Raw genomic sequence first — 16,883 nt, 5'->3', positions numbered from 1 at the left:
ATTTTTACTTTTTTTTAAAAATATTAAAATGGTGAGGATGCTAAAAGACATGAGAAATAGAGAAATGTATGATGTAAGCTTAGGCAATTAATGAGAGACTAATGAGATAACAGTAAAATAAGTTAATGTAAACTTTTGGGTAATAGTAAAAAAAAAAAACTTAATGAAAGAGGTAAAAAAAAAATGCTAAATGCAAAATTAGAGCGTTACTTAGTAAGACCTCACGCACTCCCACATGCAATCTCTACTTATATATATTCATAATTATTCCTTTATAATTTCTAATCATTAATCAACATGAGTCTCAAAAAACTTTGTGATAGGACTTTATCATATGTACAAAATAAGTATAGATTTTTTTTTATCTTTATTTTTTAAAAAAAGGATATTGCTATTGTGTTCATCCTTATAAGAATTTAAGCATAGATTAAATTTTCATTATTTTTGACAGCTTTTCTTTGATTCCTTTATAATTTATATATTGTGTTAGTTTAAATGAATTTTTTTTCAAGCTTTCAGAGGATGGACTTTAGATAAGATTTTCAACTTTTATACACCAAGCATTGACTATAAGTCTTGTACATGGAACAAATAGAGATAAGAAATTAAGAATATGATCCATTTTGGTCAGCCTTAGCTTGATTTGTATAGACATCAATTTTCTCTCTTGCCAAAAGTCCGACTTATTTTAGGTGGAAGTTTCCTTAATTATTACTTGTATACAAAATTCCAGAAACATTAAATTGGAATAGGTCCCTTACTAACCTAACCAATTGGAATTGTATGAAATTTCTTCCTATTCACACTAAACGTTGTGTACACTCCAAATTTTTTCTACATCTCATAATGATACGTTGTTGATAGGTATCATCCAAGTCCAACATGATTGAGAGTTGTAATTGAGACTAAGGCCCAGAAGCTTTACTATTCAATATTTTGCAAGAAAAATTAAACACTCATTTAATGTAACAGGAGACTATGAAATTTGACATTGTATACACTGAGATTTGTTCTTGATGTTGTGAAATTGTTGTAGGTACTAAAAACTCTAGTTTGATTAGTTGACAATTCATGTTCTTTAATCGTGAAAAGTCTACAATGGAAAACTTTTGTGTTCCTACAACAAATGTTTTGGAGAGAAAATTGTTAGCCCCCTCATCTCATTGGGACCCTTTTATTTATACAAAGGAAAAATGGTCCAATATTCCTAAGTGTGACTTAGTTACATGGAATTTTTGTGCAAATGTGCCTAAATTTCTTTTAGAAATTTAGTTATAATTTTGAACTCTAATTTGGTGATTTTTATATGATTTCATGTGTTTTTAAATAATCTAAATGCTATTTCAGTTTGTGCAAATTATAGAACATAGAATCGGTAATTTAGCAACATAGGCATAGGAGAAGGCATGTAGTGGTTTAGGAAGAGTAGACATTTAATTATAAGGGAAGAGGAGTGGGCATAAACATAAGAAAACCTTAGGATGGAGGAATAAGGAAAACAAAGAGTTTTTGATGATTAACACCCCTTCTATTTTATCCATTAGTCTTATTTATTACTAATTAAAATTTGTTGAGTTATTAAATAACTTATGTGGCATCTAATAAGTGTAATAAATAAAAAATGATGTATTTTATTTCAAAAAAAAAAATCAATTATCTTTTCGAAGAGAGTGCCACTTGGCAAAATTTCGTGCTCTCTCACGTGAGGTCTCTGCTTTTATATGTATATTGATGTTAAAAATGTAGCCCCACTTCAGTGACATATCCATATGTTAACTCAGTCACTCACTCTAGCAAAAGAATAGTAAAGTTTACTCTACCATAAGCTAACTCCTACTCAACCTAAAAGGCCAAGAGGCCCAAGACCCTAGTCTGGATTCCACAGTAAACCCCAAATAGAAACTGATGGGAACTTAGAACCAACAAGCATAAAAAAACAAACATCTTATGGTGAACCCTCTCAATGACCCTCCATAAATGTGGCAATAGAGATGTCTTCCAAATCCTGCAATCCATATATGATGATGCCAATACAATATCTGAATATTTCTCGGAAAATATTCAAGCATATCCTTCTGATATGTCTATTTTATAATCAGTTTTTGGCAATTTCAATAAACTTTGCATTCATTGGCCTATTAAAATATTAGCTTATTTCAAGAACTTTGTAGGTGACTTAATTGATACATCTCCATGCATAAAGTGCTTGGAGTCTTAGAGGAAAGAGTTCGAGTAGCAGGCTTAGCAACATAGTGTAACTATCTCAAAAAAAAAAAAAAAACTAGCGTATTTGTTGCCTGATAAAAAAAAAGGACTTTAAACCAGCAGTTTTTCAAGTGAGGCAGTGAAGTTAATCTCAATTTTAAACAAATAAGATAGCAAAATCCTGATATATATTTGTTTCTCATAAACATCTAGCTAGGTTCTCATTTCCAACTATACAATTTTATAAATAGGTTAACTCTCCAGAGAGAATTTTAGAATTCTACTCTTCAAGAAAAATAGTATATACATAGGGTATAACTTTTAATTTAATAACTAAATCAAAGAGTAATAGTAGCTTTCCCTTGGCAAGAAGATCTTTTCTCTCAAAGAGTAATAACTAAATCATTGACTTTTCCCTCAAGGCCAATCAATTTGGCAAGAAGATCTTTTGTCTTTTCTTCATACTCTAGAAGTTGCTTTCCCTTATTTACAATAGCAGAGTTGCGTTCGGGAACCAATTGCACAACCCTATTCTGCAATTCCATTCGCTCATCAATCTCAAGTAGTTGACATTTAATTTTGGCTAGTACCCCATTCAAGTTTGAGAGACTGGTTCCCTTCAAGGGCTTGTTGCTTTTCGCGTTGAAGTCTTTCTATTGGAAGTATAAGATCATTTTCCATTTCTTTACACACATCTTCCCTGGCTTTCTTGCCCTCAGGAAGAAAGTTCTGCAGGTTTTCGGATTTCAATTGGAAAGTAGGGAAGATCTGGCTGCAGAATATATGTTCTATTTGAGAAATCCTATCTTTTGCTTCCTCAATTGTAGCAACCAGTGTAGTCCCAAGGCCCAAGACGCACTTTTCAATGTTTTCATCCTCTCTGTATGCAGGATACCCTTGTTTAGGACAGTTTTGAAGGTGTCCTTCCATCTCTAGCTTTCAAAAAAAAAAAAAAAATGTACAGCAGCGTAGTTAGATAAGATATCATCAACATAGGACTTTGGTGTTTGGACTTCAACAAAAATTAAATTGATAATTTTGAATTTTTTGTTTTGATAAGTAACGAAAAATATTATTAATAATAGAAAAAGAGCGAGTATATTGGAGATGTACTCTAGGGCACAAATCAGGAACCAAAAGTACAAATTGATAATTTTGAATTTAATCAGTTATTACTAGGTCAGCTATTACCACAAACAACTTATTCTTTCTTTTCTTCCTTTATTTGTTGCGGGGGTGGGGGGTTATAATTTACACTCACACACACCAGTAACCTTTGATTCTTTTGAGGCCATGACCTCACCATCTTTGTATTCTTGTAGTAAGAGGATTGAGCCAAAGTTCATTCACAAATTCTTCAAGAGAGTTTCACCATAAGACTATCAGACTGCCGATATTGCCATAAAGCAAAAACAAAAGTTTTCCATTGTTCTCAATGCTTCAAAAATCAAAATTCCACCTAGCTATGAACTATACACAGGGAAAAGGCTCATAACAGCTATTTCTTATCCAATAGTTATGAACCGATTTAGGAGTTTGTTTCGGCACCCTTGTTTGGAAACTGTTATCCATCACATATCCATCACATAGTTCAATAGACTAATATATAAACTAAGCCTGTCCTGGACTTCCAAATTAATCTACCGTACTTGAGAAGCTAGTCTATGACTTACATTATGAATATTGAGTAATAACACTCTTAATAACAACATTATCAGTCCAATTTAAAGATATGTAAACTAAGAAAAACCCAATTCCAACTAGTGATTCAACCTCTAAGACAATTGAGAGAGGAAAAAATACCCTGAAGAGTAGAACTAAAGACCATGAAGTAAAGGTCACAAGTTCAAACTTTGCCTTCTCACTCTCCTTGGGACCATAACTCAAAATAAATGAATAGATAAATAAACTTGAGAAAAATATGCTCTATATAATTTTATGTCAAATTGCCAATAGTTGAACAAAAGTTAGGTATAAACAGTACAAGGAATTACAGATACAATTGTAGTACCAAACTAAATTTGGTTCTAAGTTTGAACATAGCCTACTTCAAAGATAGAATTTAATAACCAATTAACAAAGCCAGCGAAGCAAAGTATATAAAACCATATTTAAATCTCGTGCAATTTTGCTAAGAACTTTATGACTCAGTGGCACTATCCAACCCTTTCCAACAAAATGATCATTCCTCCTATCATGACTTGAGGAAAGCTCTAATCACATCTAGTGTTATACCTAGTCTAGTTACAATTAAGATTTCTCGTAATTGCTTATATAGCCCAAATCAACCTAGCACACACTTAATGTTGAACTCAACACACACTTGCACAAAACATAGTATCCCCAACCCCAAGCCAAGTGGCTTACTAAAACCCAGTTGTGTGAGCTAAATACATGACAATGGTCACATACCTGGGGGTGTTTTTCCCCTTTTTTTTGGTTATATAAAGTTTTCCACAACAACATTTTTCACAAATTTTACGAATTAAAATAGCTGTGTTTTTAAATTGCAATTGTAACTCAAACAGACACTAAAAGAAGTAAATATCACTATATTATATAATTAAAAATATATATAGATACTCATTTCAATCACCATGCATTGGTTGGATTTCTTCTCCAAATCAGTTTAGAGGAAAACCCTTTATTAAAAAAAAGGACAAATAAATAAAAATAAAAAATAAAATGGAGAGTAATAATTATTTAACATCCTTAAACCCATGTAAAATTTTCAAGGCAAAACTAGTTCAAAATCTTCTAGAGATTGATAAAAAGAAAACCCAGATCAGGAAACATGTGTGAAATCAAAAGACCCCTCAGAATGCCTAGTATCTACCTGGCAGGGCATGAAACCATGGTTCCTCAACCTCTACAATAAGCTTGCAAAAGGGAGCCCCATGTTTCTTTCTTTTTTGAGGTATAAATTCCATGCACCATTTTCAGATTACTAAACTTTACCTCATTGGGATACAAAAATAGTAAAACATCAAACTTCACCATAAGATATGCATCAAGGCTCAACACATTTCATACACATTATATATATGGAGAGAGAGAGAGAGAGTGAGAGAGAGGGAGAGTACCATTGGAGCTATGTCTCGTGAGTGTTATGAAGCTGTTTCGCTGCTGGGGCTTTGTTTTGTTGCGGCTATGACAATGTGTTTAGCCTTATATATATGCTGATATCAGTGATATGCATACACTCGTGAAGTCCACTGGGGAGAGAGTATACGAGGGGGTGTCGTTTTTTTTCTTAAAGCAGGGGTGTAGTTACTATTGCAAAGGTCAAACAGTTCTTATAAGACAACCACATTTGTCACAACTTGCCGAACTAGTCGACATGTCACAGGACAATCAGTTACAGATAAACCACCACATTTTCTTGATCAATAGCAGAATAAGAGTCAACCATGTCATAATTATGACACAAATTAAAATTGTGGTCTTAAACTTTCCCGTAAGCAAAAGTTGCTGTCTTTAAGGTATTGTATTTTCAGATTGAATTTGATTATGTGGTTATATTGATCAAAAGATATAAATTATTTAAAGATAATATTGTTTTTATTGAATTAGTTAATATAACTACATGACTGTATTTAGCTGAAAAAACTCAAGGTACAATATCTAGGAAATTATACATAATTTTTTCTTTTATATTTCTCTTTTTCACATATGCACAGCTCACACATATAAAAGAAAGAATCTAAAATAGAGATATGAAATAAGGTTAACAAAATAATAATTTAATTGATGTTGCATGATGATTTCATAAAATTCTAAAGAGAAATTAATAGGAAGCTCCTTGAGGTATTAAGAAACAACAGTAACCCAAAATTTTGTAGAAATAACAACTCTGTAACATAAATACAATGGTGCCCAACCCCTTTAAGCCCTCTGGAGGGATCTCTGCAACAATGACTAGTGAGAAAAACTCCTCCTTTGCATCTTCTTCATCATTTCTGTTACGCGCTATGCGGACACAGAACTCTCCTTGGCACACTCTGAATCCCATGGCTACAGACATGCTTGTTAAGCTTAACAATTAACATCCACTCTGACATCAGTTGTTCCCATGGCCTTTTGGGCAAACTTCCTGATTTCCTTTATGGCCTTTGGAGCCATTTTCTTGAAAGTGCTGCACATTGGATTGGCAAAATTGAAAGGTTACTTAGAGTTGTCCAAACAACAATCCATTAGCTAACTGGGATACATCAAAGAATCAGGAACAAATGAAGCCTTGTAGAGTGGCATCTATTTTAAGATTATAGTTTCTCAATGACGCTAATAATAAAAGAGCTTAAGGATTGGCTTGACAAGGAGTTATCTACATGTCTACCAAAAATGACAATTTTGGTGATGTGTATCTACTTGAGAAAAATTAAGAATTTGACAACACCCACAATTTAAAAAGAGGTGAGGTGCACCTAGAAGCACTTTGTCAAGGATTGGCTTGACAAGGAGTTACTAGTTCTCTGACTCTTAGCATTTTTTTTTAATAGAATCATTCTGAAATACTTTCAATCAAATCATGATCTAAAATTGTTTACAACGACATTGTGGATGTCTGGTGGCAAAGACTCCATCCACACAAACAAAGGGGAAGACAACCAAGCTCTCCTAGCCAAGGCAAGGGCAACCTTGTTGCCATTTTGATGCACATGAGAGAAACTAAAAGTTTGGAAGCTATTAACACTAGACCTTACATCTCCGGCTCTTAACATGGTATTCAAAAATTTAGACAAAAACTAACAGCCTTCCAAATGCTACCCCTAGTGTACGTATAGACCCTATAAAATTCACCCTAGGGGCCTAATCAAGGAATTATAAGTAACCATACGATACTTAGTTCTGAACATGAAAGGCAAGGCACCCAAGATTACAAACACAATATTTTCATGATTCAAAAGCATCTCTACCTCTACAAATCTACAACACAACTCCCACGATATTATTCACCAGAGAGAAAAAAATATTTACCACCAAATCTACAGCCATTTTTTTAGCACTAACCTTTCTCAACTAAAACATTGATACTGTTGCTGTCATTCTCGTTATGATCATCATTCTTGTTGGTTGTTTGCACTCTTGACAGCATCAAATGCTTGGAACCGAGAATGTGGGTGTCATAGCCGTAATATCCTGTGCGCACTTTGTGGTGGAGATAAATGACTGGAACATGCTCAACAATCCAGTAATGTGACCCTTGTTCAGGATCCAAACTTTCTTCTAATTCTTTAGGCAAGTCCACAATTCCCAATACTTTGAGGTTTCTCAGATGCTGGATTCCAGAAGGCACCTCTTTTAGTAGTGGACTGAGCCCCATGACAAGATCTTCCAGAAGAGGCAATGCTCCTTCATCTATCAACAATGAATGCACTGAATATAAACAGCCAAGCTGTAGCTCCCTGAGTTTTGGAAACCCTCCTACCTTAAAGTGCAACTGCCCTCCATTGTATGCTTGGTGTGAGAATATGAGCTCCCTTAAGTTAGGTAGATTTTGAATGACTTCCAATGGGTCCTCATTCAACCTTGACCAAAAAATCATTAATTTAGCTAGATGTTGAAGCTTTGGAATCCAATCTGGTAACTTCTCTAAACGCCCTTTTATGTAGAGGCATTGGAGACATTGAGGTGGAGATGAAATGGATTGTAAATCAATTATCTCATCTTCCCTCATTGAGGCTATATCTAGTGATTGAAGGTGGTTCATCTTTTCAATAGAGGCACACAAAACCTTCATGGTTTCCTTTGATACATTTCTTATGCCTAGCTTCCTCAATTGTCTCAACTTTCCCAACTCTTCAATTAGATCAACCCCTCCATGATTCAACTCCACAGTATATAACTTTTGCAAGTCCTTTAAACACCCAATCCCTTTTTGTATCTTTACCCCTTTTTCACAAGCCAAACTGAAATCTATTCGGTTGTTGCGATGGTAGGCTATAAGATGGCGCAACTTATGAAGCATGTTAATCTCAACTGGTATATCAAACACTAGGGAATGCTTTAGATCTAGAGTCTCTAGATTTCGCAACTTTCCTATGGATTTTGGAAGCATTTTTACTTTGGTACTTCTCAAACTTAAATATCTTAAGTGAAATAAATTTCCCACATCTTCAGGAATGCAATCCAGTGGAGCATCTTCAAAATCCATTACTTTCAAAAGCTTGAAATTAGCACAAAAAGTATTCATATAGGACTTCGGCAATTCATCAAGATTGAACAATAAAAGAGAATGAATGTGAGTGTCCTCAAATCCCTTAAGTACAGCATATGAAACTCCGTCTACTGACATGCGTCGAGTTAGTCCTTCAAAGCTAGACTCGTGTTTTGAGAAATTATAACAAAAACTCAAATCCTTCATCTTTTGGAGGATGATCTCACGCAAGAGATCATGGAGTCGGCATTGTCTAACTTTTCCATCAGAGTCATCGTTAGATACTTGAACCAAGTTTCTGTGGATTAATTCTATCAAGTATTCTTGTGAAACTTGTTCTAATGTTTTACCCCCAGTTTCTTTTACAAAACCTTCAGCTATCCATTGTCGAATCAATCTTGCACTATTAATAAGGTAGTCCTCTGGATACATACCAAGGTATAAAAAGCAAGATTTAAGGTTGTAAGGCAGGTCTTCATAACTTAGAGATAGAATCTTGTTGACACCTGCAAGATGGGGATTTCTTCCAAACTCAAAGCCAAGGCTATCATGCAAGTTTTGCCATTCAATGACAGTTTTGTCTTTGGTTGACAAAAGGCCACCAATAGCAACAATTGCAAGTGGTAATCCTTCACACTTCTTGACAATGTCAACAGACAAATTCTTCAATGCTTGGGGACACTGTCCTCCAAAATCAAATTGGAAAGCTCTCTTGCAGAAAAGCTCCCATGCCTTATTGAAAGGTAGTGCTTGCAACTCGTAAACATGAACAGGTGATGATTTTTTACAAAAACTAGCAATCTCCCTATTACGTGTTGTGATCAAAATTCTACCAGCCATATGACTATCAAGTAAGGCATGTTTTATACCCTCCCAAAAGTCAATTTTCCATACATCATCAAATACAACCACATACCTCTTTTGGCATAAGTAATCTCTCAAATTATTGACCAACGACTCTTCTTCCATTGCGTCAATTCCCAATAGAGGAGGCTCCTTTCTAGAATTGCGAAATTGCTTGATTATGCTTCTAAGTAGATCCTCGATATTGTAAGATTGAGACACTGGGATCCAAGCATGACAATCAAAGTATCCTCTCACCATTTGGTGGTCATAGACTTTCTTCACAAGAGTGGTCTTGCCTAGTCCCCCCATTCCCACCACCGAAACCACTGTACGATGAGACAGTCCTTCTACCAACCAACCAATCAATTCATCTCTAGGAGATTCAATTCCTACAATGTCCTTGTCATCAAGATAAAGAGAATCCTTTCGAGGGTCATGCCATCTAACATTCCGAGCACTACTGCTTGATCCTAGGCCAGTGGATTGGAAGCCATATTTTTCACTTCTTTCCTTGATTTTCTGAAGCAATGCTTTGATCTTTTGAACTTTAACGGCTATTTTGTGGTGAGGTATTAACATGGTAATCAAGCGAGCAGATTTTTGGAGGAAACTACTGAATCCATGACGTGGATGAGGATGATGATGTTGAGCCACATGAAGCAAGTACTCATCCATGAAAACATCCATACGAAAAGCTACTTCTCTTACTTGTTTCACCCAAGTTTTGACACCCTCGCTAATGTCCTCCTCTGTTGCGGCCCTTGCATCTGCATCCTTGAGAAAGGACTGAATGCTCTCCAGTTCATCTTTGATGTCAGCTACTTCTTCATGGATGTCCTGTAGCAGTGTTGCTTCTCCGCTTAACAAGGAAATCAGCTTGTCGATAAGACGGGTGACTACCCCCTCTGCCATGTAGCTTATCTTCTTACTCTAACGTTTATTTCATCTGAATTTTTGGCTCCTCCCTGTGATCAAATGTTGCCTGAGGTTGAGCTCCTATAGATCAAATATCCACTCTATACAAAGAATAATTGCAGATTAAAAAATATAAAATAATGTATGAACGAGTGCACAAAAGATGATGAATGATGAACCTGCATTATTGATGAGAAAAGCAATGACAAAGTCTTAGCCAATAAGGTGGACAACACCAGTAGTTACCTTTGTCAAGCTACTTGTCATGGTACATGTGCATTAAACTCAAATGATTAAATATTGCTCTTTTTATTTGTTTATTACTATTGTGCAATTTAACTACGGTTACACCTTCCCTTACCGAAGTCAACTTAAGTTTGAGACCTCACTACCTCAGCAATAAACCACCTCTTATAAGAATTTTCTATTCCCAAAATTCTCTCTCCTTCCTATTCCTCTCTCTGCTATTAGAATTATCTAAGTTCCTCAATGCTGCATAATTGGTCTATCTTCATGACTTTTTGGTGAATTCATTTCAACTAATCAGGTGGAAACTACAATTTCTTGATCTGCAGGATTGAGGTCATTGGACCTTAAACTTAAAAGTGACTTTGTTTGACTAATGGCTATTAATAATAATAAAAAAGAGTAAAATACAAGTTTAGTCTATCTAATTAAAAACTTTAGAATTATGAATTGATTCTTTATTAGATATAAACTAAACTAACCCATGTGAAAATGGGTGTAAGAAAACCAAAACTCACCAAAGTAACTGATTAAATATTGCTCTTTTTATTTGTTTATTACTATTGTGCAATTTAACTACGGTTACACCTTCCCTTACTAAAGTCAACTTAAGTTTGCGACCTCACTACCTCAGCAATAAACCACCTCTTATAAGAATTTTCTATTCCCAAAATTCGCTCTCCTTCCTATTCCTCTCTCTGCTATTAGAATTATCTAAGTTCCTCAATGCTGCATAATTGGTCTATCTTCATGACTTTTTGGTGAATTCATTTCAACCAATCAGGTGGAAACTACAATTTCTTGATCTGCAGGATTGAGGTCATTGGACCTTAGAATTAAACTTGAAAGTGACTTTGTTTGACTAATGGCTATTAATAATAATAAAAAAGAGTTAAATACAAGTTTAGTCTATCTAATTAAAAACTTTAGAATTATGAATTGATTCTTTATTAGATATAAACTAAACTAACCCATGTGAAAATGGGTGTAAGAAAACCAAAACTCACCAAAGTAACTGATGCTTTCTGCACAGGTCACCCAACACAAATACAAAACCAAACTTATCCAAGCTAAGATTTTGGCACAAAACTAAAACAGCAGAAATGGAAAATGCAAACCAAAAAAAAAAAAAATAAAAAGGAAAATGAGAGAAAAAAATGCCTTAACGAAAGCAAACTTCAAATTTTATCTATAAAAGTAGAATGAGCAAAGCTAACAGCATTCCCTCCATTAAAATACACCACTAGTAAAATACACCATTGATGTAAGGAGGGAATAGTCTTGGTGACTTCCAATGTTCCACAAAGTTGGTAGTTGGTCTTCCTCACCATGTCTTTTGGGTTATAGCAGAAGAGTCCTTGATAATCGAGGGTCTACAATCCATGGTTTAAAGCTATAATGTAGGATTATAGTGTACGGATGGAGTCACTTCCTCTAGATATTGAGTGTATTTTGTTTGAAGATGCACGCTAGCTTTTACATGATTAAAATTACAGTCTTGATTCTCAAGGAAAGGAAAAAAAAAAAAAAAACACATTTTCATTGAATCAACTATTATGTATACATCTAACATCTGAGCTGTTAGGTGGTACACAATTCTTGGGTTTATAGATAGGAGTTCAAAGCACCCCTAGCCTAGCCACAATGACTAAAGGCTGGTTATATCCTTTAAAGTGGCTGATGAAACAGTGAACAAAAGAAAGGAACCACAACCACCTCTTATGCATGCAAGGTATCTCATGCAACACATGTGTATACCCTTGTCACAAATTGTAAGTCCCACAGGGCTATATGACACAATGTGAGATGATGGAAACATCAGTTACATACTACAGGCTACAAATGGCAACCTAATGCTATAATATGATGGATTACATTTTAACGAGGAAAAATTCTAGTAAACCCACCTATGGTTTGGCCGGTTTTGACTAAGTCACCCGTGTTTTGAAAATTATCACTTAACTCACTTGTAGTGATCTCTGTTAGGTAATCATTACCCACCTCGTTAGAAAAAACACATTTAAAAATTAAATAAAAAAAAAACATAAAAAGAAAACGCACCAAACACCTCTCAAGAAAAACTTTCTTACACTATTTTTCTTGGGGCTCATTAACACAAGATTATATCTAGACAATCAGGTTGCTTTTGCTGCTCGCCGCTGCTCCAATCTCGTGAGTTGAATGCTTCCTCTTCTCACGATTTCATTTTTCTTGTTTCTTTGTTTTTGCTTTCCGGTCTGGGGTTTTGGGCGGTGGCTAACAGCGGTGGTGCTGTTGGAGGTGGTAGTTTGGTGAGGCTATGATTTGATGGTTCAGTGAGTTGGCTATGGTGTTGGATTTGCTAGATTGCTGGGTTTTTTTTTTTTTTTTTTGCAGATTTTTTTTTTACTTGCAAATTTGGGTTTTTTTTAGAGAACCCAGCAAAAGAGACTGGTTCTCTTCTAGGGCTTGTTTCTTTTCAAGTTGGAAGTCTTTCTATTTGGATTAAGAGATCATTTTCCTTCTCTTTCCACACATCTTCTGCAGCTTTCCTGGCCTCAAAATAAACTTTTTGCAGGCTTTTAGACTTTGATTGGAAATTAGGGTAGAGCTGGCTGCAGAATATATATTCTATCTGAGAAATCCTGTCTTTTGCTTCTTGAATAGTAGCAACCAGAATGGTACTAAGGCCAGAGACGTACTTTTCATCACCACTGTTGACAGGATATCCTAGTTTAGGAGAGTTTGGAAAGTGCCCCGCCATCTCTTGAAAACATAGAACAGTACCTAAGCGAGATTTACCATATCATCAGTATTGGACTTCAACAAAACAATAAGCAATAGGTAGTTTCAAATATAACAAGTTACTAATATGCCAGGTATTACCACAACAACTGATTCTCTAAGAGAGAGTTTCACTGAGAGGCTATCAGATTTCCAGTACCAAAAAAAAAAAAAAAAAAAACAAAACAAAAACAAAAGTTTTCTGTTTTCCCCAACACTTCAAAATTCTACCTAGCTATGAAGCATACATGAGAAGAAAAAAAAATCTTGTTATATAATTATTTCTTATCAGATACTTGTGAATCCATTTGGAAGTTATGCCCATGCCCTCAATTAGAAATGGATTTTAATCATATAGTTCAACAGATATATAAGCAAAGCCAGACCCAGACTACCGGATCAATCTCATTAGCTCAATTTTCATCCTTGATCAGTTAGGTTGACGATTCTCTTCTATCTAGTTGGGACAAACCAACTCTAAATTACCATAATGCCATTTGCTATCTTCGCAAAGAAAAAAATTGCATTGATTCTTAGCTCTTAGAATGACAAGTAAAATGCCAATAAACATATAAGATCACCTCAGTACATCCTTCCTTTTACTTTATTATTTTTAGGCGAAAATGCACTTTTGGTCTCTACATTTTGGGTCAATTTTCATTTTGGTCCCAAAATTGATTTTTTTACTAATGTCATCCCTAAAAAAAAAATCGTTTTTAAAATGGTCCTTTCCGTCAGACTAGAAACGGAAAAATCCTACGTGTCTAACGCAATGCTCTGTTTGCTGACGTGGCTATTAAAAAATATTATTTGGCATTTTTAAATGCCATGTTAGCATTTTAATTTTTTTAAATAAAGCCACGTCAGAAAATTTATATAAAAAAGAAATTAAATTAAAAAAAACCTTAAATCTAATTTAATTAAAAAAAACAACTTGTTTCTCAAAAAAAAAAAATTAAAAAAAAAACTAGGTGTTCTTCGTGTTCTTCCCCATCAAACCCAGGAAGAACTCAAACCCAGCAACCGAACAACAAACACAAACCAACACCTAACATCCCACAGCAAAGGAGTTATTTCATTTCAGGCTTATTCTTCTCTCTCCTCTCTCACTTGTTTTCTTTGTTCTCTCTTCTCTCCCTCTGTTCTCTGTTCTCGCCGAGACCCAAACCCACCAACCCAGCACCCAACGTCGCGGAGGCTTGTTCTTCTCTCCCTCTTTTCTCTGTTCTCGCCGAGACCCAAACCCACCAACCCAGCACTCAACGTCGCGGAGGCTTGTTCTTCTCTCCCTCTTTCTCCGTTCTTTGTTCTCTCTTCGTGGGTCTGTGTGGATCGAAGGAGTCGTGAGCGTGGATCGAATGGTGGATCGAAGCGTGGGTCTGATTGTTCATGGGTCGGAGCGTGGATCGTAGGAGTCGTGGTCCGATTTGGTTGATTTGGTTTGTGGGTTTTTTTTTTCTTTTTTTCTTGCTGTAGATGGTGGTGATTTCTTAAGAAGTGGTGGAGGAGGAAGTGGTGATTTCTTCTTGTGGTTGATTTTTTTTTTTTTCTACTGTTGTGGTTTGGGGTTGTGGCTGGTGGGGGACGGTGGAAGTGGTGGTCGGATTTATGGGTTTGGCCGTGTGGTGTGATGTTGGTTTGGGTTTTTGTTTCTGTTGTGGTGTGCTGTTGTGTTCTGCCGATCTGAGTCTATGTTTGTTGTTTGGTTGCTGGATTTTTTTTCTGGAAATTTGGGTTTGATGGGGAAGAACACGAAGAACACTGAACACCAAGTTGTTTTTTTAATTTTTTTTTTTTTGAGAAACAAGTTTTTTTTTAATTAAATTAGATTTAAGATTTTTTTTTAAATTTAATTTCTTTTTTATATAAATTTTCTGATGTGGCTTTATTTTAAAAAATTAAAATGTTTACATGGCATTTAAAAATGCCAAATAATCTTTTTTAATAATATTTTAACAACCACGTCAACGCCACGTCAGCAAACAGGGCATTCCGTTAGACACGTAAGATTTCTTGGTTTCTAGCCTGACGGAAATGACCATTTTAAAAATGATTTTCTTTTTTTAGGGGTGACATTAGCAAAGAAATCAATTTTGGGACCAAAATGGGAATTGACCCAAAATGTAGGGACCAAAAGTGCATTTTTGCCTTATTTTTACCAATGCTTCAAAAATCTACCTAGCTATAAACTATACAACAACAACAAAGCTTTAGTCCAAAAACTTTAGATTCGGTTTCGAATGCACAACCAGACTAATTAGGATCGGCCACATGTATTCACCTAGCTACGAATAACATGGAAAAGAATCAAATACTTGTGAACCCATTTAAGCGTGTGCCTTTGTGCCCTCAAATGGAAATTGATTTCAATCAAATAGTTGAGAGTTCCAAGGGGTTGAGACAAGGTGACCCATTATTCCCTTTGTTGTTTGTACTAGTTATGGAAGCCCTTGGGAGGATGTTGGATAAGGTTGTCCATGATGGTCACATGTCAGGCTTTAGTGTGGGTCGTGTTGAGGGAAGATCATTGGTGGTATCTCATCTTCTCTTTGCGGAGGACACTTTGATTTTTTGTGGTGCTGATCTGGATCAGGTTTTGTTTCTCCATATGATCTTCATTTGGTTTGAGGTGGTTTCTGGTCTAAAGATAAATTTGGGCAAGTCAGAGTTGGTTCCTGTTGGTATGATGCATAATTTGGACTTATTGTTGAATGTACTCTTCCAATGAAGTATTTGGGTCTTCCTTTAGGAGCTAAATTCAAGGATAAGGCAATATGGAACCTAATTCTAGAGAAGATAGAACGGAGATTAGCAGGATGGAATCATCTGTACTTATCCAAAGGAGTTAGAGTCACTTTAATTAAAAGCACTCTATCTAATTTACTTACTTATTTTCTATTTCTATTTCCTATTCCTGCAGCTGTGGCTAACCGAATTGAGAAACTACAAAGAAATTTCTTATAGGGTGGCATTGGAGATGAACCAAAATTCCATTTAGTTAAATGGGCTACTGTCTGCAGTCCCATTGCTTCGGGTGGCTTAGGGATAAGGAAGACAAGACTTTTTAATAAAGCTTTGCTTGAAAAGTGGCTATGGAGATTTGGGATGGGGAGGGCTGCCCTTTGGAGGTAAGTGATAAAGGTGAAATATGGCTATGAATGGGGTGGCTGGTGTACTAGGCCTGTTAATGGTCCATATGGTGTTGGCTTGTGGAAAAATATTAGTCAGGGATGGCCTTCTTTTTCCCGCCACATTCTATATGATATTGGGGATGAGTCAAGGGTGAAATTCTGGCAAGACCATTGGTATGGTGAGACTTCCCTTACAGTCAGCTATCCGGAATTGTATAGATTTTGCCGAACCAAGGAGGCTAGTGTGGCTGAGCTTATAAAGCTTGATAATGGAGTCCTTTTTTGGGATGTAAGTTTCTTTAGGGGTGTGCATGCTTGAGAATCAGAGGCATTGGCCGGTTTCATGGATACCATTTATGGTGCTTCGGTGAAAGTGTTTGGTCAGGATAAGATGTGCTGGAAACTTGATAGAGAGAAGGGCTTTTTAGTTAAGGATTATTATCATCTCTTAGTGGGCTCTAATGACTATTGTTTTCCTTGGAAAAGTATTTGAAAACAGAAAATTCATTCTCTAGTTGCTTTCTTTGTTTCGACTGCTGCTTTAGGGAAGTGCTTAACGATTGACAATTTACGAAAAAAGGAGGTTTGGATATTGGATTAGTGCTACATGTGCAAGTGCA

General features: G+C 35.6%; 2 protein-coding genes across 2 annotated transcripts; one reads left to right on the top strand and one right to left on the bottom strand.

The window, feature by feature from the left end:
• Positions 1 to 5,976: 5,976 nt before the first annotated feature.
• Positions 5,977 to 10,157, bottom strand: LOC142615409 (disease resistance protein RPM1-like). The gene is made up of 2 exons (XM_075788158.1): positions 7,216 to 10,157; positions 5,977 to 6,340 (listed from the first exon to the last, which is right to left on the bottom strand). The coding sequence occupies exons 1-2, from the start codon at positions 10,118 to 10,120 to the stop codon at positions 6,309 to 6,311; spliced, it is 2,937 nt and encodes a 978-aa protein (XP_075644273.1). The 5' UTR covers positions 10,121 to 10,157; the 3' UTR covers positions 5,977 to 6,308.
• A 5,271-nt stretch (positions 10,158 to 15,428) lies between these two features.
• On the top strand, positions 15,429 to 16,582 carry LOC142617023 (uncharacterized). The gene is made up of 4 exons (XM_075789730.1): positions 15,429 to 15,813; positions 15,882 to 15,960; positions 16,153 to 16,260; positions 16,312 to 16,582. The coding sequence occupies exons 1-4, from the start codon at positions 15,429 to 15,431 to the stop codon at positions 16,580 to 16,582; spliced, it is 843 nt and encodes a 280-aa protein (XP_075645845.1).
• The last annotated feature ends 301 nt before the right edge of the window (positions 16,583 to 16,883 follow it).

The sequence above is a fragment of the Castanea sativa genome, chromosome 11 (assembly GCF_040712315.1).
Source record: "Castanea sativa cultivar Marrone di Chiusa Pesio chromosome 11, ASM4071231v1".
NCBI lineage: Eukaryota > Viridiplantae > Streptophyta > Magnoliopsida > Fagales > Fagaceae > Castanea > Castanea sativa.
This window is presented reverse-complemented; position numbering and strand designations above follow the sequence as displayed.

Excerpts from the sequence above, each read along its gene's own strand:
- LOC142615409 (XM_075788158.1), bottom strand. The coding sequence starts at position 10,120 with ATGGCAGAGGGGGTAGTCACCCGTCTTATCGACAAGCTGATTTCCTTG. Across the intron at positions 6,341-7,215 it reads CAATGTTTTAGTTGAGAAAG|CACTTTCAAGAAAATGGCTC; the intron begins GTTAGTGCTAAA and ends TCCAATGTGCAG.
- LOC142617023 (XM_075789730.1), top strand. The coding sequence starts at position 15,429 with ATGGAAAAGAATCAAATACTTGTGAACCCATTTAAGCGTGTGCCTTTG. Across the intron at positions 15,961-16,152 it reads TTAGCAGGATGGAATCATCT|TCCCATTGCTTCGGGTGGCT; the intron begins GTACTTATCCAA and ends TACTGTCTGCAG. Across the intron at positions 16,261-16,311 it reads GGGAGGGCTGCCCTTTGGAG|GCCTGTTAATGGTCCATATG; the intron begins GTAAGTGATAAA and ends CTGGTGTACTAG.